The 20,547-nt window shown below is 34.2% G+C and overlaps 1 protein-coding gene across 3 annotated transcripts in view; it reads left to right on the forward strand.

Annotated features, from left to right (window-relative positions):
• LOC145686422 (RUN and FYVE domain-containing protein 2-like) overlaps positions 1-20,547 on the forward strand; it is a 137,399-nt gene that overhangs the window by 81,784 nt on the left and 35,068 nt on the right. For all 3 annotated transcript variants that reach the window (XM_081759715.1, XM_081759716.1, XM_081759717.1), the window contains exons 6-10: positions 28-196; positions 8,771-8,893; positions 11,837-11,977; positions 16,977-17,074; positions 20,035-20,251. In XM_081759715.1, the coding sequence (XP_081615841.1) occupies positions 28-196; positions 8,771-8,893; positions 11,837-11,977; positions 16,977-17,074; positions 20,035-20,251 (748 nt within the window). The remainder of the gene's footprint in view (positions 1-27; positions 197-8,770; positions 8,894-11,836; positions 11,978-16,976; positions 17,075-20,034; positions 20,252-20,547) is intronic.

A 20,547-nucleotide genomic window follows, 5' to 3' on the forward strand; every position in this document is an offset into this window, starting at 1 on the left:
TCTCTCTCATCTATTTTTCTTCTTCAGTGCCACAGTTACTAACCTGCAGTCTAAAGTAGAAACTTTGACAACAACTAATGCTTTGATGAAAGAAGATTTAGCTATTGCAAAGAATAATATCCTATCACTGCAAGAAGAAAATAGTAATCTTAGAAAAGAGCTAGGCTTGGATTCAAATTCGGAGAGGATAGACGAGGTATTTATACAATTAGTTTTTGCTACTTTAATAGTTATTCTGAGATTGTAATGTGGTATGAATTGGTCACAACTGATTCAAATACTTCACAAGTGTGTAAATTTATTTTTGAAAATATTAATAATAAATCTCGAAAGCTTTCAATTTGAATGTGTATGTCTCCTTCCCCGTTCCATATACATGCCATACCTAATCTGAGTTCATGCTTAAGGCGTGATACCTTGTAATGTTAACTCATTCTAATAGAAGAATTACGTTATTTAAGACCAGATACCTTTGCTATCATATTCGATAGCGTTATAGTTAAGGCTCCCGGTTAGTTTTTTGATGTTGATGTTGGTTTCATGGAAACTGAGTAGAAGATTTTTCGTAATTATCTGTGCAGCATTCTGCGCAAGTGTGTGTGTGTATATATAGAGAGGGAATTGGCCAACTGTGTATAACATACAACGGCATGAGTTGCAGTTTGGTGTGCAGTGTTTGGCAGTGTTGGTATGCGGGCGCGTATAGTTAACTTTAAAATGCGTGTTAACATGATCAGTGTGATGTGATTAAGATTTCGATAGATTGAAGCTGTGAGTTGAGTGAAATTAATTGACGCATGGTGTGTACAACAGTCAAAGATGGGTGATGTCTTTCTACAATGCAAAAGGGTTGCTGACGAAACATAGTCTTATCATTTCGAACCTTCTAGCCAAACCACAATTATGTAATGGAAGTGACCTGGCTCATCATGAACATAACTCAAGAAGTATGACACAAGTAGTCTGCTGCCGAACTGATGCTGAAGGCATTTTGTGCTAGGACGCTTCGCTGTTGCTCGAGTTTAAGAATTCATTAATACAGTCAGTACGCAGCCTTACATGTAGCCACTTGACAACTCGCATTTATCAGGAAGAAGCATCCTGGTATGTCCGGTGACATTATTCTACATAACCCACCCTACAGCCCACATCTCTTACCGGATGACGTTCATGTGTTTAGTCCACTCAGGAAGTTTCTGAAAGACAAATAGTTCCACAGCAGTGATGAACTCGAAGGCTATAGTACTACATTGGCTCAAGTAGCAATCCCAATTTTTCTTTCTGATCAGTATACAATGCGTCCTGCAGCGGTGAGATACAGTATGTATCTGAATGCCCAGGGTGATTTTTTCCTCCTTAAGATGATATGGGCAATTTGTTACTTATATATTTGTTTTGTGTTTATTTAACCTTTAAAACGCCTATTGACGCACATCCGTGTCATGGCTTTAAACCAAGAACATGCATTTTATGTATGTAGAGAGTGCCACGGCAAAGGAAGGAAGGGTAAAATTCGTGTTTTTTGTTTTTTCATCAGTTTTTTGGGGGGCATCCTCCTTTTGCCTTGGGGATACAGTCATAAAAATTGGTATGCGAAACAATAAAGTAGTCTCCTATACGCTAATACCTGCACAAGTACTTGTTGATTATGTGTGTGGAATAGGGGAGGTTCAAAGTTGACCAATTTTGGGTTGTCAGGGCCTCTCAAACTCTATTTTTTCATATTTTTTTCCGGATTTTTCTCTTTCTTCTTCAACTTCTTCTACGAACAAAGCGGAAATTATACAAGTGTTACCTCGTTGGAATCTGTGATCCATAAGCTTTCCAACGATGTATGATCGTGACTCAGTGATAATTAGAGGAGTCACCAGGGATGACAACGTGAAGGTCTTTAACCGCCCTTTAAAAATGATATACATGGCTTTTTTTTTTTTAATTAAAAATTTGGTTCTGATTTTTTTTCTCGCTTTGTATTGCAGCAATGATTACCATGTTTCCATGTTATTGTCCCAAGTGTGTTACGTTGACTAATCTATTTGTCCTGCAGTTAGTAACCCAAAAAGCTTTTATCAGCTATGACCGAAGTTTGATAGCTTAGTCTTAAAAATAAAACATTAGAGATCTCTCAACTTCTTAGTTCAAGTATTAGAAATATATGTAGCATATTCAGAAACACTTGAGAAGTAATTATCTTAAGAGAATGATTCTATCTACAAGATAATGCATCGACACCGCGCGTTGACCTTCAGACTTTCTTTTTCATGCGAGTAAAAATTATATAGTGTTTCGATGTTTTGTGCGAGAATAAGATGTTAGCAACCAAGTTATCGTCATATTCAAACGCTGAAATGAAATATCAGTTCGCAAACTTCATTTCGAATCTTAAAACACTTTTCTCTTAAGTGGTACAGAATTATTTTGTAAGGTTTTTTAGTTTTGCACATACTTTTGTATAAGGTTGCTGTTAATATTAATTTGCTTGTAATATCTTGTGTTAACTCTTACACCTACCGTCGCCGTAAATTTAACACACTTTGTTTCTTGTGCTTTCTGTTTGTAAGCCATTCGCAGTACCCTTCACATCTTACAATTTCTTAGTCTCTTCTAAACATTCTCTTCACTGTTATGGCGACTTAAATTTAACAAGTGATATCACACGCTTTGGTGCTTCCTGAAAAGATGTTATCTTGATAATACCCAGATTCCGTAGGACAAATCCGCATCGTAAAACATATTGTCGCTAGTCGAAAAACATCCCGAAGCGCTGCGGCTAATTGTGATGAGGAACTTTACAATTGTGCAGAATTATCCTCTTTATAGCTTCAGCCAGTTGGGATTATTTTTATTCATCTGTCTGTAAATTGCGTTCTGCTACTCAGGTGACTAATTGAAAATACTAGACATCCTATTCGCATCAAAACTTTCTGCAGCGAGTAACTCATTTAAGATCCGTAGTTTGCTTTGTTTTAGAAGGAATTCAATCACAGCAGTACATCGATTTTCAGTTATGAGTTTGTATCTCATACGTATCTATTTAATATTCAACATGTATTTCACAGTACCCTGTATGAACATATTTCGTTAAGGTATACACTTCGGCGCACTGTTTTGTGTTATGTCAATTTGTTTACCAGAGTGGTGCATCGTAACGTTTGAAAAAGGGTGCAATATTTTATTGACTTCATTACTGCCAAAATTGATGAGCATGTTGTTACTCTGAAATTATTTCTTCAAACTCCTACTTACTGCATATTTATTTTTACTTTCGAGCGACGAAAGGAGAGAAAAAAGTAAGGTGATGGTGAAATAAAGAATGGAATTTGAGAGTTCAGCGGGTTTACAAGTTTCATCACACACAGATACCGAAAAAGTGATTTTTCGACATCTATCCGTCCTGATATACACTCACGTAGAGGCCATTCCTTCAGCGTATCTCAACTAAATTTAAACTTTTAGTATTTTCATGCGATTCTCCATGTTGTTTTTTGGTTTACTTAAGGGTAAATAATATATATATATATATATATATATATATATATATATATATATATATATATATATATATATATATATATATATATATATATATATAAAAGCATTTTTCTCAAAAACTGCTCTGACGATTTTGTTTATATATCATAAACCAATTTTCCAAAAACAACTCCAATGTATGGTATAAGTCATTTCTCTGGGAAGAATCGAGAAGAGAGGTTTTTGTGAATTTTTCGGATGATTTTCTCAGACTCATGCGAATATTCTGGTAAGCAGTAAAAAGCTATCCTCATCACTTAGTCGAAATTAATTACCTTTGTGAGGCTGTCCGATTTTGAAATGAAATATTGCAGCCTTTTTTCAAATGTCGTGGTGCACGACTCAGGTAAACAAATTTTGACACTTCATATGGGTGAGTACTGAATATAGAAGGTGGACCATTTATCTTGATACACTCTTGTAACTTTTCAACTAATAGATACGAGGGCTATCCAGAAAGTAGATTACGTTTTCGTCTGTGTCCGCTAGGGGCGGGGCTAGCGCGGCCATCTTGGGGTCAGAGCGTTGCGCAGCTCAGTCGGCATCTAGCCGTGCTAGTGAGAGGTTCGTGCTGTGCTCCGTTAAGATACTGTGACGGTTTGAAATGTCTGCGTTAATTGAAAATCCCGCGAGCTGCGAGGTGCGTGCAGTAATAAGGTTTCTGACAGCAAAAAACTGTAAACCGATAGAAATCTATCGGCAGCTGTGTGAAGTGTATGGGGACAACATTATCACTGAAGGTGGAGTGCGACAGTGGGTCATAAGATTTAAAAATGGCCGAACCAATGTTCACGACGAAGATCGAAGTGGGAGACCCAGCAAAGTGACTGCCGAACTTGTCGAAAACGTCGATGTTAAAGTCCGTGAAAATCGAAAGTTCACAATAACGGAACTTTCTTTGAGTTTTCCACAAATTTCGCGAAGTTTGTTGCACGAAATCATCAGCGAAAAGCTTGGTTACCACAAGTTTTGTGCAAGATGGATTCCAAAAATCTTGACAGAGGACCACAAAAATCAGCGAATGGCTGCAGCGTTGCACTTTTTGGACGCCTACAATAAGGATGGTGACTCTTTACTCGATCGCATCGTTACTGGTGACGAAACATGGGTGAAACACGTGAACTGTGAAACGAAATTGCAATCAATGCAGTGGGGGCACACAGGTTCTCCCCAAAAACCCAAGAAATGCATGCAAACAATGTCGGCAAGGAAGATGATGGCGACTGTTTTTTGGGACAGAAAAGGTGTGATTTTGGTGGACTTCCTGGAAAGAGGCACTACAATAAACGCTCAAAGGTATTGCCAAACTCTGCAAAACCTCAGAAGAGCAATTCAAAACAAGCGCAGAGGAATGTTGAGCTCTAAGATCTTGTTGATTCACGACAACGCCCGGCCCCACACGGCAAATGTCACGCGTGAAGTTCTTGAATCTTTTCAGTGGGAGTTGTTTCCTCATCCGCCGTACAGTCCCGACCTGGCAGCGAGCGACTTCCACCTATTCCCAGCAATGAAGAAGTGGCTGGCTATGCAGCGTTTTGATGACGACGAACAGCTGCAAGAAGAGGTAACGAAGTGGTTGAAGTCGCAGGCGGCCGAATTTTTCGACGAAGGAATTTCCAAGCTCGTACATCTCTACGATAAATGCCTTAATTTGAATGGTGACTATGTCGAAAAGTAGTATTTGTGTGTGGCTTTCATCTGTATATAATAAAATTTGTTTCCTATACTTTGTTGATTTTTTATTCCAAAACGTAATCTACTTTCTGGATAGCCCTCGTACAAAACGTGGAAATTTTCTGTCAAGTAAATGTTGGCAGGGGGACATTGACTACTCAGACACTACCTGGTTAATAGAGTTGCCACCCCAACATAAAGTTTTTTTTTTCAAATTACACTGCGTCAGATGATTACATATTACAAAGCTGCATGTTAAACGAAAATCTATAATATCACATTTGTTATTCTGTGTCGCTAGCTAAGAACCGTACAGTATCACAAACACTCAAGTTTTGGTGGCATCTATAGCAGTATTAATGAATGAGACGGACGGCGCAACGCACATTCAAGGTAATTTAGTGTCTAATGTTATGGTTATAATATGACGGATTTCGGATTTATAGGAATTACAAGGAATTAAAATTAACCCTTTTCAAAAGCCTTTCTTTCAAATATAGCTTAGGTTTTACCTACGTCTTCTAATTGCTTTTATGGCTTTCAATAATTGTGAAAATCATGATGCCGTTTACAGCAATTTGATATCTCAAACCGTTGTGGAGATGTGGTAAATACGGTAAAATTTGCAGCACTGCTTAAAAGTATGTAGTTTCGAGAACTTGTGATCAACCATAATGTATTGTTTGAATGTTATGGAAGCAAAGTAAATAATATTCGTTTTAACAAGTTCCCACGAATACACCATTTTAAGCAATATATCAAATTTAGCAGTTTTTTTCATATCTCAGGAATGGTTTGGGATATCAAATTGCTGTACTGCATTATCATCTCTGTCTGTTCTGAACTATCTACGTAATTGGATATGATACTTATCTAAGCACTTTTTCGAAATAAAGATCTTCGGAGAACATCAAATTTTCAATCCCTTGTAACTTCGTTTCTACTCGGTGGAAATACGAGGGCTGATCAACAAAGACTGAGACTGATTATTGTACAGCAATTTCCTTTGTTGTCGAATGCCGGCACGTTTGATAGTTGTGTTTCATGTATACTCTCACTAGGTGGTAGCATTGTCGTATCGGTAGGTTGGGAGTAATCAGCTGTGTTTTAGACACTGCTTCCATTTCGCCTCACAACGTGCTGTGTATATGCATACAATGGAGGTTACATGAGAAGAACAGTATGGAGCGATAAAGTTATGTTTTCGCTTGAACCATACAACTTCTGAAACATACGAAAGGCTCAGGCAAGCTTACGGTGAAAGTGCATTACCTCAAGCAACAGTGTTTCGGTGGTTTAAAGAATTCAAAGAAGGACGAGTTTCATGTGTTAAGCAAGATTGACCTGGTATTTCGGCCTCTGCTGTGACAGAAAGAAATATCAATACTGCCGCTGTGATTGTCCGTGAGCATCAAAGGATAACATTATGTAAACTAACTGCAGTGTTGGGAATTTAATATGGTAGTGTTTTTTTCAATAATGCATGATCACCTCCATATATCCCATGTTTGTGCCCGTTGGATACCACGACTGTTGACTCCGGAACAAAAGGCTGTGCAGGTTGAAACTTCCCGTGAGGTGCTGCGTTCCTTTTTTTGTTTCCATCTCTTAAGGCAAAGTTCCGCGGTACTCACTTTGAGACCTCAAAAGTGGTGGCGAAGAAGTGGGAGGCGATTCTGAAGGATATTTCAAAAAATGGCATGCATCACGTGTTCCAGGAATGGCAGGAACGTTATAAAAAGTGCATTCACTCAGGAGGGGACTACTTTGAAAAAGATCATATGAACATCGAGTTTGAGTAATAAACACGTGTTTTAAAAAAATCTGTCTTTGTTGATCAGCCCTCGTATATCATACAATCACTGTAGTATTTGACACTAAGGGACTTTGGTTATGCATTGCCCCGTCAATCTTAAGTGTTGCAGAAGCCTTCAAAAAATGTTGTTTGATGTTTGTGATACTGTAGCGTCCTTACGTTTCCAGCACTGTATAACAAATGTGCTATTGTAAGGTTTTGTTTAATATATTAAATTTGAAATATGTAATCCACTGACGTATTGCCATTTGAAAAAAATACAACTTTATGTTGGGTTGGCAACATTTTAAATCTAGTTTTATTGCAGTATGTCAAAGGATGACCCTTGTTGATATTTGCAGAATACGAAATTTTTGTGTTGGTATCAATTACTTTAAAAGTTACAAGGTTGTATCAAGATAAGTGATCCACTATATCTATATATAAAAGTGTGTCCCTTACGTTTTTAACTTACACTAAAATCAGTGGTTTTTAATAAGATTGGAAGTGTCCTTTATTTCTAATAGGGATATTTTTGCTCTTGTATTAACACACTTTCACTTTAGATTTCACTTCGAAAACTTACAAGTCTTGTTTGGTAGCTCTACTAAAGATCTATCTCATATTGACGTTAAAAACTCGGGTTTGATACTCGGTAGAAGCTTATGTAGTTTGAACTAGATATTAAGTCGTAGGTCCACATCTAATATAGCCTCATTGTTTAAACAGAACCTTCAGTTCAAACCAAATATGATAATTGAGCGAGACCGCTCAAACTTATAAATGTAGATCATAACCTTTATTGTCTATAATAGTTTTTATTATTTTGTAGGTATTAAAATCATGAAGCTTTAATTCCTTAGGTTTAATATTGATTTGCTCTTAGATTTTTTTTTTTTAAAGTAATAATAAATAAAAGAAATATACCTTGAACAGGGTCGGATTCTAGGATTTTGTGAGGGGGTGCATCATAACTACCAAAGTAACCAATCTCATTGAAACTCTTCAGAGTGACATGCGACAATATTCTTTACACCTGACAACGCTGATACATAGTACGGAGGGGGAAAGGAGAGTAAAAGAGGGTCGCAGGTGATATGTAGGAAAGATTGTTCTTCTCTCTTCATGGCTTCTGTTTCCTTCCCTACTTGACAAATGTTACATTACTTTGCTTGGTGGATCCTTTTCCTTCAACCTTCAGAAAATTGACTTAAACTATTGCTTTTGCAAAACTCATCTTTCTTTTAAGCTCCAAACGGAAACATGACAGCAGAAAGTTTCAAAAAGTATTGCTATTTTCACTGCTAGCTTCTCATTTTAGATATTGTATATTTACAACAAAAGGGGAGGAAGTGCACGTGCACCCCCCCCTTTTTTTTTTTTTTTTTTTTTTTTTTTTAATCCGGCCCTAACCTTGAAGCTCGACATTTGCATTTCGTGATTTAAATGTATCAAGGAATGAGAAACTGTGTGTTTTGCCCTTGGCCTTTCCGTGACGGGGACAAATAACTTCTATTAAATTCATTCAGTCAATTCAAGTGCAGTCAACAGTATATAACTGTTGTTATAATTAATTAGCTTGTATAATAATAAAGAAATAAAAGCTGTATCAAGTGAGCTGAAAATAAGTTGAATGAGTACGTCAATAATCTGTAGTAAATTTTGTACCGCAAATAAGAGTACTGCATATATCATTAATAAAATGAAACTAACAGTTTTCGTTACCGATTTTTTCATAACTTTTCTTTTTTTTTTTTTTTTTTTTCCAAGGGTGGAGGAGAATCAGTTAATTCCAGGAAAGCTGTTAGTAGTAATGAAGTAGAAGAAATTAAACAGGAACTCGAGAATGAAAGAAGACTGAGACAAGAAGCAGAAAAGGAATTAGAGTTACAGGTAGGTTGGATGTATAGAGGCAATTTGTTGAACATATGATCGGAAGTCGCATTACCGGTCAAAAGTATGTGAGCAGTTGGTCATTATGAAATAAGGTAGACCCCTTTCTCTCTCTCTCTCTCTCTCTCTCTCTCTCTCTCTCTCTCTCTCTCTCTCTTAAGTGACAATTTTTTCTTAAATTCTCAGATGAAACAATACCGGTAACTTTACATTAGTCGCCACAGTTGTGTAGACATGTCAAATAACTGATAAGCCTAATTAGGAGCAATTAGTGCAATCGACTTAAAGCTGTATTGCCTCGAATCATAACACAAGGAGATCTCAATTATCTGATCAGAAATCTGGAACTTCCTAAAAATAAGTAAGATTTTCACTTTACAACAGTGGAATTATCTACACCACATCGTGGCTGTGTTAGCATTCCCAATAGCAATAAGAAATTTGAAAAGTTCTTTAAAACTGAAGATGATTTCAATACATAATGAAAATTCGTTGAGAGCCTGATGGGTGAGTTGAATGATGCATATTCCTGATCAGTATTGGGTAAGGTTGTAAGGTTGTAGTAAGTAAAGTATTTTATTTTTTTAGTTTATTATATTTTATCATATATATATATATATATATATATATATATATATAAAACTAAGCAATTACATTTGAATTGCAAAATTGAGCTGACCAATGCAAAATGTAAAATTGCTAGCAAAGCGTGCAATATGAAAATCGCTAGTGTGTACATTCTTGTTCAGGGAAACTGGAACCCCATTTCTGTGTAAAAAGCCCTTTGCTGTAACCCATATTTGGAATTAACTCGAACAACTGTGAATTTTCTTAGGGCAATTGAGATCTTTATTTGGAACCAGAGGATTTCAGTTTTTGAAGTAGGTTGCCAGAATATGACCTTTTAAAGCAAGGTGGTGGCCAGGATTTTTTGGACAAAACTGTAAACATTCCAATTATCAAAGTGCAAGTTTCAAGATTCCTTAAGTAACGTATGATGCAGAATCAATCGTGAAAAAAATGTTTCTACTGTTATAAACTTTTAAATATGTATTTTTCTTAAATCTATAAGTAAAAACACTCCCCTTGTTGATCTGTCGAAAAGTTTAATGAACTTATCTCATAGATCATAGAAAATACACATACCCATGAAAAAAAAAAAAAAAAAATGTGCTTAGTATAACACAGCTGCTCAGCTCAGTAATGTTATTATCTCGAACCCAAGAGCTAATCAATTAATAGCCAAGCTAATCATATATCAATGTGAAATTTTACATTGGTAGACTAAATGAAATATTGACACCAGGATCAGGGAACACGTAAGAGACAGAAAATTAATCAGATCAGCCTTCACCGGAGAATGCAAGATCGTTCCAAAAGTATTGACTTGAATCAATGGCGGTGGCCCAATTTTGTCCCTGTTATTTCTGGTTTTGTAAGAAGAGCCTTCTGGGTGATGTGTTGGTACATTCCTGTACGACACCAATACCTCTTGACGGCTCGTGCCGATCTTTTAATCTCGACTGCAATGTCATTGGCGGACTTAGTTATCTGGATTCTAGCACTTCGGACAACAGCATGTTTTGGCATGGCGTTGGTTCTAGTTGACCGATCTAGGTTCTACGCATGTTTTTTTCGTACCGTTTGAAGTTCACTAGAATTCTGCTGCCAATTGTTAAGAATTCTGCTGCCAATTGTTAACGGTGCGCCCAATGTAGCACTGATCGTGAACCGACTTTTATCACACTCCCACTGTCCAATTATGTGACCTTGGGTAAATTTGTTACAGCCACGTTCGCACACAATGGTACCACTCGTTGTACTTTATACTTACACTAGTATCTACGTTATATTCATTGGTTATTCGTATTTGTTCGGTGTTTCCAAAATATCGTGTTGTCCTGCGGGTGTCTTATTTACTTACATCAAGGTAGCATACTAGTCCCATCTCTTCGACAAGTGTCAAATATATGAATTCTGCGTATCCTGTCCAGATATACGTTGTATATTTGAGATTGTTTGCGGTATATATCAGAGTAGTAACTATAACAGCAAATAGTTTGTATACAAAATAGATTGATTATAATTTGTATCGAGTATAGATCAACATCGAATATATATCGAGTATAGATTATATATCGAAACAGCACCAGTTGTATAATTCGTTCCAATACAACTCACTAATGTAATACGCCTGTCAAATGAACTGCCATTTGTAAGCATAATTTTGCAGCACATGGTTAAAAAAAGTCATTGGAATTAAACAACTATATCAATTATAAGATATAGTTCTCTAAACATTTTTGAAGCTCTGTTGTAATTGCAAGTAAATAATGCACAAATTAATTAATATTCATTAAAATGTTTTTAAATTATATATTGAAATTGAAAATCTGTTGTCAGGTACTAAATATATTTAACAGTAAGTAAAAAATTCTCATATCTTAAGAGATTCTCTCAACTGACAAGCGTAAGATAAATTTCAATTGAACAACGAAACCTACACTGTCAGGAAAGATAAATAATTATTTTTACTACTGTTCAGCAAATATAGTATCTAAGTTATTTTCAAAAGGTATGGTATAATAAATTTACTGTGATTAAAATGTGATTACTAAATTCACGAGATTTATCTCTTATCTGCAAAGAATTATGTGGTGACACTACCGATTTATTGTAATTCAACCAAGCATAGCCATGGTCAGTTTAACTTAATAATTTGTTGCAAGTAACACAGGAAGGATTTTTTTTTTTTTTAAACTTAAAAATGTGTTTTATCGCAAAGTCACAAAATTTCAACTAGTTTCCACTCACTAGAGACCATGACACAAATTTACTTTCTCGACATTGTTTTCAATGCCATATGCTATATGAATTTTTAAATGTAATTCTTTCAATAGAAAAGTATTCTTGTTATATAGTAAATTAATATTTTACTTGTAGGTGAGCTTAAAAGCAGAGATGGAAGTAGCAATGAAGCTGCTGGAAAAAGATATCCATGAAAAACAGGACACAATTGTATCATTACGGAGACAGTTGGATGATATTAAATTAATTAATTTAGAAATGTATAAGAAACTTCAGGTAAGTGTCAGTGTGTTTAGATGTAGTTGGGGTGAAGGAAAGTACCTTAATTTTTTTATCGACGAGCTAAGTGAATTTGGAAAACAAAAAATGTGTAGTAAGTTAGCGTAGGGGAAAGCCAGAGGATTAGATATTAATGACTCAATGGGCCGTAGTTCCATTGTAATGAAATTTTCCTAGTAGGAGAATTAGATTCACGAAAGATTAAATCTAAAATAAAAAGCAATATATTGTTTATAAGCAAAATCAGTGTATTTTCATTTTTGTAATATTTTAATTTAGGTCGTTCTAAACAAATAAAAGGGTAGAAAAAAAAGTTGGACAGAAAAATAACTCTAAAGCGTCCAGGTGAACGCCATATTCAAATGAAACCACGTGATGTGTTGCGTGGTTGATGCTATTTGCACTATATTGCATCAAAATCGAATATATTCGTTACGAAAATTTTGTAAAATTTTAGTTATTTTAATTGTAGTAAACTCAGTTGAAAACGCATTGTAGAAAACAATGTAAATGCCACCTTGAAATTGTTTCACGTATTTTATTTTTTTAATACGTTTATATATTTGTTAGATTTTCATACATAGCTTCACTTCGTTATGTGCTAGGTTGTATTTCTAAGCAGTAGTATTTTCTATTTTGTGACGCTTGGGCACGATTTACTATCTTTTGTCTCTATTGTTACAGTAACTATTGTTTTTGGCACTTACATTGTTTTCTACAGCGAGTCCTCAATTCTCATTTGCGGTAGATTGATCCTTCATTTTAGATTGATTTTGAATTGGCAGTGGAGATTGTGGGAAAGCCTCAAAGAAATATGTTTTATCAAAATCGAATATATATATATATATATATATATATATTACGAAATTTATAGTTTTTTTCGCTTTGTGTTTGTTTTTTTAAAGTGTGTGTGTGTGTGGGGGGGGGGGCTTTACTATTCATTCTGTCATTTTCAGCTGATTTTAACTCAATACAATGGAAATTATTGGGAAGCCTTAAACAAAATATTCTTCAGTTCCCGTGAAAATCGACTTCTTTTGTCGTGGAGTGGAGTTTTTAAAATGGTGAGGGGAGTTAGTCCACCGTTTCATTCTGCAGTGTTTAGTATTAAGCGGTGGAGGATATTGAGGAACCTCAGAGAAAACACACTCATTGTTACATCAAAATCAGATAATTTCAACGGAAGTTTGAAAATTAGTATCTTACACTTGTATTATTTAAGTAAAGAAATAATTGTTGATAAGTACTATAGGATACATAATGAATAATTCCAATAGAACAATTTTACCGTGTATCACAAAGTAATTCACCTTCAATCAAACTATTTCAGTGTGCGCTGCCACTTATGTCGATAAGTCTAGCAAATGATAGTAATGTTATTAATTCAGCAACGTAACATCCTTCACACGTTTAAGTAAAAATGTTAACCATATTAAAACTAATTCATTGCGGAAGACTTTTTGCTTAGTTTAATGTCTACAACTGGAAGAAAAGTGAATTATAGTTATCAGGAAATTCATTGCATATTTTACTCAGAGGAAGAACAGTAAATCAGTGATAATCCTATAAACTGTGAATCGTACTTTTTCCAAGAAGCATCGCACTTCTCTGAGAAGTAAGGTTGTTACTTTTTCTCTCAAAGGTTCCACAGGAAGACAGGGACCACTACTTGTGTCGCTACTAGCTTTTAGAAGACATCAGCATAAGAAAACTGAAGTTAGGTGAATTTTATCCCATTTTACACGCTTATCTCTGACCGATTTCAGCCGCAAGCAGTTTTAATGATCGAGGAACCTGAAAGAAATAATCAATATATTGTATAAAATCGAATAATTCTTATGCTAGTTATTCTGGAAAATTTTATCACATTATGTATATATGCAGACTTGCAGTATGGAGTGAATTTTACACTCTCATCTGTTCTAAGCAGATTTCAGTCTCAAGCGTGCTTCCTGAGATTGGAGGAAACGACGGGTCAAATTATATTAAAATCGAACAGCTTTTACGCGAGTTATTGCAAAACAAATATATATACACAGGTTGTCCGGTGAGGAAGTATAGATATTTTGGGAGATGCTAGGGGAGGTCATATTAAGCCAAAAAGTTTGTATGATCATACGATCTATTCCTCCTGATTTCCGAGATAGAGGCTACCTTTTCAGGCCCTGAAAGCTGGTGAGTTTCAGTTAATTGCGTTGCATATAGCACACCCTGTAGGTAGTGTAATAACGAAAATTATATCTCATTCGAAAGTTAAGAAATGCGCTTTTCTACGGTGTACAGACTATTATAAGTATGCCTAAAAGAGGGAAGTAATAGAGAGCAATACAATACGTAGAAGCAAAAACAATATGGTGGCATAAGTGGAGAGCCATTTTGTGTAATTGGGTTCAACAGAGCATTGTTTGACGATAGTGCGAAGTCAGTGTCGTACACAATATGTAAAGGCTATCATGTATATCACTGCTGCCACGAAAACTGCGACACCGAATTACTGGTGCCATTTTTTCATCGACATGCACGTACCCACTCACCCGTGAATGACACGAACTTTTTCATTATTGCATTAATATGTGCCATATAAGGGTTGATGGCCACATAAAGGACAGGTGACCATGAAATGCATTTTCAAGTGTTTTTCACTTATTTCCGTTGAGTGTGAAGTCAGGCATGAGGTGTAAAGGCGTTCCTTTGACAATAGAAGTGTGTCGTGTATGTAAAGACCTTTTTATATCACCTGTACTCTATTTGAATTCAATTCTTAAAGAACTTTCTGACAGCTTATAATTTGTACATTTCTGCATTTCTCTGGGTGTGTGTATATTTGTTTCCAGGGTAATAAGATGGTAGAAAAAATAATAAATAATTCATACTGGATATTGGTGTGCAAGTATGTAAAGAAGTAACATATCTATTTAAAGGCCGATACCATGAATAAAGAAGATATGATGTACTGTACAATGAGGCAGTGTTTATTATTCTTATTTTGTAAAGTACAAGTAGAATGTTGAGGAAAAGTTTGACACTGAATAGTAGTGTCTAAAAGTTTGTTTTCTCATTTTAATATTTATTTCACAGGAAAGTATGTTGTGCGTAACATTGCAAGACCTACGCGATGAAAATTGGTATTAAGTAGATTCGATATGTACACTTGTTTAAATTATTATAGTTTAAAGGAATGACGTAGATATGTTCGTTAAAAAGAGCGTGATATTTGTTGAAGTATCTGTTTTGGTACTAGCTACATGCCTTATCAACTTGTTTTGTTCATTTATAGGAATGTGAACAAGAATTAACGCAAAAAGGCGAGATGGTCAGTCGTCTCCAAGCTAAGACTAACCAGATTGGGCAAATCCTCAACAACTTAGAGAAATATAACCATCTATTAAAAGATGCTGAGAAATTACAAGCACACTCCAAGGGGCAAAATTCTAAGAAATAGCACAATGTTATGCGTTCTTAGAATTTTGTATAGTATGTTTGTATTGCTGTACCATTAAATTTGATATTCATTCACTAAATAGACTTCCATGTATATTTCAAATTCATAATTTTGTAAATTCTCTTTAGGCATAAAACAATTGAATTAGGGAGTTAAATAATGGAAATAACTGTTTAATAACCGTAAATCGCTCAGAAATAACGTATTCCGGTTAGCTGCCAAATGCAAATTCCAATTGGCTTAAAATTAGGGAAAGAAATTTTATCAGAGTCTGTCATAATATTAATATCTAACTAGGTGACATTATTTAATCAGCAATAGAAACTAAAGTGACAGAAATACTTTATAATTCTTACATAAATGCTAAGGAAACAAGAAAATTTATTCGCAATAAATCGTAATAGAATATATAACGAAAATGTTTTGCAGTTAACGTAGATGGCCATTTGTATTTCAGTGAATCATAGCTAATCGTTGTAATAGTAGAGCGAGCCCAATGTCTTATATTTCAAGTACTCATGTTTTATATGTGCGAAATTTATTTTTAAAAAAGAATAAGTAAAATTTAGTACAATTTTGTAATATCTTCATTTCCACAATTCTTTTTAAGTTAAAGCATTGCGGTGATAGGAAATACGTAGTTGGATGCACTTTTATAGTATTCTCACCAGGAAAATTGTATTATCTTGTTTAATTGTACAAAGTAAAATAAGTATAGAGAACATGAAACATTCATAAACATTTTCATACTTTAAAAACTCTAATCAGTGCAGAGCATTGGTACTTTTCAACTAGCTGCTATGTGACAAGTTTTTCCGTATACTCGGCATGGGGAGTAGCGAGTGAATTGATTCCGACAGCTTTTCGGATGTGATGATAAAGTAAAATCGGTGTTAAACTTTGCATGATCATAGATGTCATTTTTGAGTAAGCTGTAGTAAAAATTAATAATTTGTATAAATAAAGGTAAGATATACTATAACATAAACAGCAATACGAAAAGAAAGAAAGAAAAAAGAACAGTATAATCTTTACTGGAAAACACTTGGTAGCAGTGTAGAAAAATGCAATATTAGTCAATACGTATGGAAACTTAATCAGCTTTATTTATTCATATGTGAAGTTTTCTAAATAAAACTGGATCTTTTAACTGAAGGTGCAATTTACAAAGGGTCCTAACATTAATTTTAGGACCATTTCGATTCGAAAGTCCGTTACTTTCCAGAAGATATTGTAAATTATTGAACTTACATATAATTTTATTTTAAATGTTTTCGGTATACGTGCTTATAGTAAAGCTGACTCAATGCAAAATTAGACTTTTAATACGTAGATGTATATATCATTTGCATCAAAGATAAATACAAAATTTAATACTTGAATTAATGGTTATCAGCTACAGAAATTCGAATTGCCGTTTTCATATTGGTTGGTAATACAGCTGCACATATCTGTTCAGTCACATTTGTTTATTCCTTAGCTATTAAACTAATTATATGATAGGAAAACAAGCCAAACGCTAAATGTTGAGTAGCCCATATATTGCATTTACAGGAATGCGAGAGTTCTTTAAAACACAAAACAGAACTAATCGGCAAGTTGGAGAGTAAGACTGCTGCTATGGCTGATACGATTCAAAAATTGGATGAAAAGTATGTACCAGACACTGAGTAGGGTAAGGCAGATCAATGTTGCATATTTGATAAAGGAATAATTAACACTTTGAGCCCTGTGGCATCTCGATTTATTTCCTCTCAGTATTATCTAAACATGATAGATTCTCTATGGCCTTCTGCAACTCAGCTCACGAGTAAACCAACAACAAATATCAAGAGAATTGAAATCACTTCAGGTAGCACACATGTACTAGAAAAATTGTTATGGAATAATGTTTAGGAAATATCAATATTTCGCACACGAGAAAATTTAAATCAAATATAATTAGGAAATTCGTTACAGTGCACCAGTTCAGAAATGTTGGTATTAAATTCTTTCTTTGGATGTGAATGACTTCCCCTCGTTTGGCGTTTAACCGCCACTAGTGTATCTATCTGTTTTCAAGTTGTATTCTCATAAGTCGAACCTCTTCTCGAAGCGTTATTGGACCAATTATTATTATTATTATTATTATTATTATTATTATTATTATTATTATTTTAATAAAGAATAATTTCTAGAACATTGTTCCCGAATAATTTCTAGTTGATCATTTTCTTCTCAACTATAGACTACTTCTGCTATTATATTTTTATTTCACAACACAGTATAATTTTTTCTGTAATTTATGCAAACAAATTAATTTCAAAGATAAGAGACCATATAGGGCTCAAAGTGTTAAAAAAAAAAAAAAAAAAAAAAATAACAAGGAATTACGTCAAGATACAAGCTTCTTTTAGAAAAAGAAACACATTTGTGTTCAATTGTTTGTTAAAAGTATATTCACAGAAAATTAGCTGTTACGTGGCTGTTCCTATAAGTAATACATATTCTCACAGTGCTTTTGCGATGTTTTTCTTTTTCTGTAAAGTAGAACGATTAGATAGCACTAAAAAGATCTTGCACTAACATTATACCATTTATGTTCCTTCTTTCGAACTGCTTTTCTGGCACAATTTATTATTTTTTTTCTATGTTAGCACGCGTGCAAGCGGAACCCTGCTGCAAGCTTGTATGTCTACTAACTTTTTTTTCTTTTTTTTTCATACAACACTTTCCATAGCCAAAACAAGTTTGATATTCAATAGAGAATACTAGTATAAGTGAACTTTGATTCTTTTGCGGGGTTCTGCTTTGTACTGCAATGTGTGTTTAATAATTAGGCTAACAAAGTGCTGAACATTTGTAATGGTATATTCCAAACTTCCATACTGTATTTAGTAATGTGCACATAAATGCAAACATACTGTACATTTCTTTTGACATATTTATAAATGGAGAATTTTGTGTAAATGTAATATATTTTCGCATTTCATCTCATGCTTTTCAGTTTTAGCCCATTACCTACAACTTCTTAAATACATAACGGAATTTTTTTGGTTGTTTTCTGTAAAATATTAGTATTAAAAACAATAATTGATATAAGCTTCGAATTTTCCGTGTAAATAATTCTCGAAAAATTTAAATTGGAATAATGTAAAGAATTAAGCAGTTTTATACTAACCATGCTCGGTATTTCTAACACACTTTATCTGTTATAACTGTGAGGTTTACTCAAGGAAAAAAAATGATTATTCTCCAGTAAATGAACCATAAGAGGACAGAGTTGTCACATTGTCAAAATTATTCATCAGACTGTAAAACTGTCTCGCAAGTAGATCAGCCACCTGGTACTGAACTTTATTTGCTATTCGTGAACTATGTATGTTTCCATCGTATACTTAGTAACTTAGCTGCAGCTACTAAAAACCAGCGCGCGAAACGCTAGACCTTAAATAACAGTGTGTTTGTGTATACTGTTTAATGTAATCTTATATACTTATTTAATAAATATCAATAGTATTCTGTTTTCAGCACTTTGTTCCAAGCCTTTAGTTTTATTTTCCAAATTACAAAACGAAAGAAGTATTGAATATTTCGATTTAAGATAAGTAAGAAAACTTGTATACTTGAGGGTTATTCCTTATAGTCATTAGTACATAAATTAGTGTTTGTTCGATATATAAAAGAAAACTTGGAGCTTTATTTTTTCACACAGAGAAACGATGTTATATTCTCTTACTGTAGTGTCTGTGTAAGCGGAAAGATCGAAAGAATGTATAAAATGTGAATGGATAGTCGGAATCGGAATCGGTAATCGGAAAGTTTGCTTCTGTTCATACTAATTTCTGAAGTACATATAAGTTTCTGTAAAAATGAGATTTCTTAGCCTTATGTGTTGCATAAATATATAACATTAAAATACTGGAACTTGTTTCTAAGTATTATGTGTATGTTGCATATTGTTGACATTATAACATTAATTGCTATTGTGACTAGTTCAAATAAAGGTGGAGATGTTGGCAAACCTTCCCAGCAGGCAGCCACATGCATACTGGCACAGTACCAAATATATATTTATATATAATGTAACAAAAATTAGGTATTTGTTGTAGCTCAAATTTTATTTGCATAAATTTTCTCTTTTTTAATTTCAAGAAATAAGTTGTTTTGGTCCCAATGGACTATGACAGACAGTGGTTATTACAAAGCGTTATACAGTTTGTCCATAAAAATAGAGTATATTCTGAATCTTAATTTTATGTAATACTTCGCTTGTAATAGAAGAGAAATAAAAGCTTGTTTATTAATCAAATAAGAACAAAAGTGTAATTTTTTATTTAATCAAAGCCTGAAAAAAATCTAATTATTATTATAGCACATTCAGTTATGTTTTGTTTTAAAATTTAAACAGATTTTCTTTTAGTTTCATTTTACAATACCGCTGAATTTAATTAGTTTGTGGCTTGTCTGTTCTGCACGTTTGCCACATTTCCCTTCCTTTCCCAAACATGAAATAATTTTTAGGAGTTTTTTGTTTGTTTGATTTTGTTTCTAATTTTTTTCTTTTATTTTTTCTTTTTTATTTTACCGTCAATCACCTATTTTCCTTACTTTGAAACATCCTTGTTAAAAGGTACATAATATCTGAGAACGAACGGCAAAATGCAGAAGAAATGTCACGTAAACTTGGTCAGCAAGTAGCTGAGAAAGAAGTTAAAAGCTCCAGCATTGAAGGCGATCTTCGTATAGAGAGGGAATGGCGCCAATCTTTGCAGGATACAATGGTAAAAGATAGAGAGAAAATAGCACAACTGCAACAAGAAGTTGTTCGATTAAAGGATATTGCAATGGTAAGTAATCTCAAATAGAATTAGTTTTAATTTTAAAAGTGAAGATTAAAGCTCTATAGTTATCGAAATTATGAAAATAACAAAATGTAACTTACCTGATAAAGATCGCGTTGAATTAGCTTTAAAACGGCAGTTTAGTACAGCTTATGTTCATCACGGAATTGAAACATGTAAAGCGTAAATCATTTTCAGAGGAATAGTGAACCATTCATCATGCAGTGCAGCACTCGGCGATAAAGGCAATCTGCTTGCAGTCGCTAATCAAAAACTCAAGCGTACGTGTTCGTAATATTCAT

The sequence above is a fragment of the Thermobia domestica genome, chromosome 5 (genome assembly GCF_964235325.1).
Source record: "Thermobia domestica chromosome 5, izTheDome1.hap1.1, whole genome shotgun sequence".
In the NCBI taxonomy this organism is placed as follows: Eukaryota; Metazoa; Arthropoda; class Insecta; order Zygentoma; family Lepismatidae; genus Thermobia; species Thermobia domestica.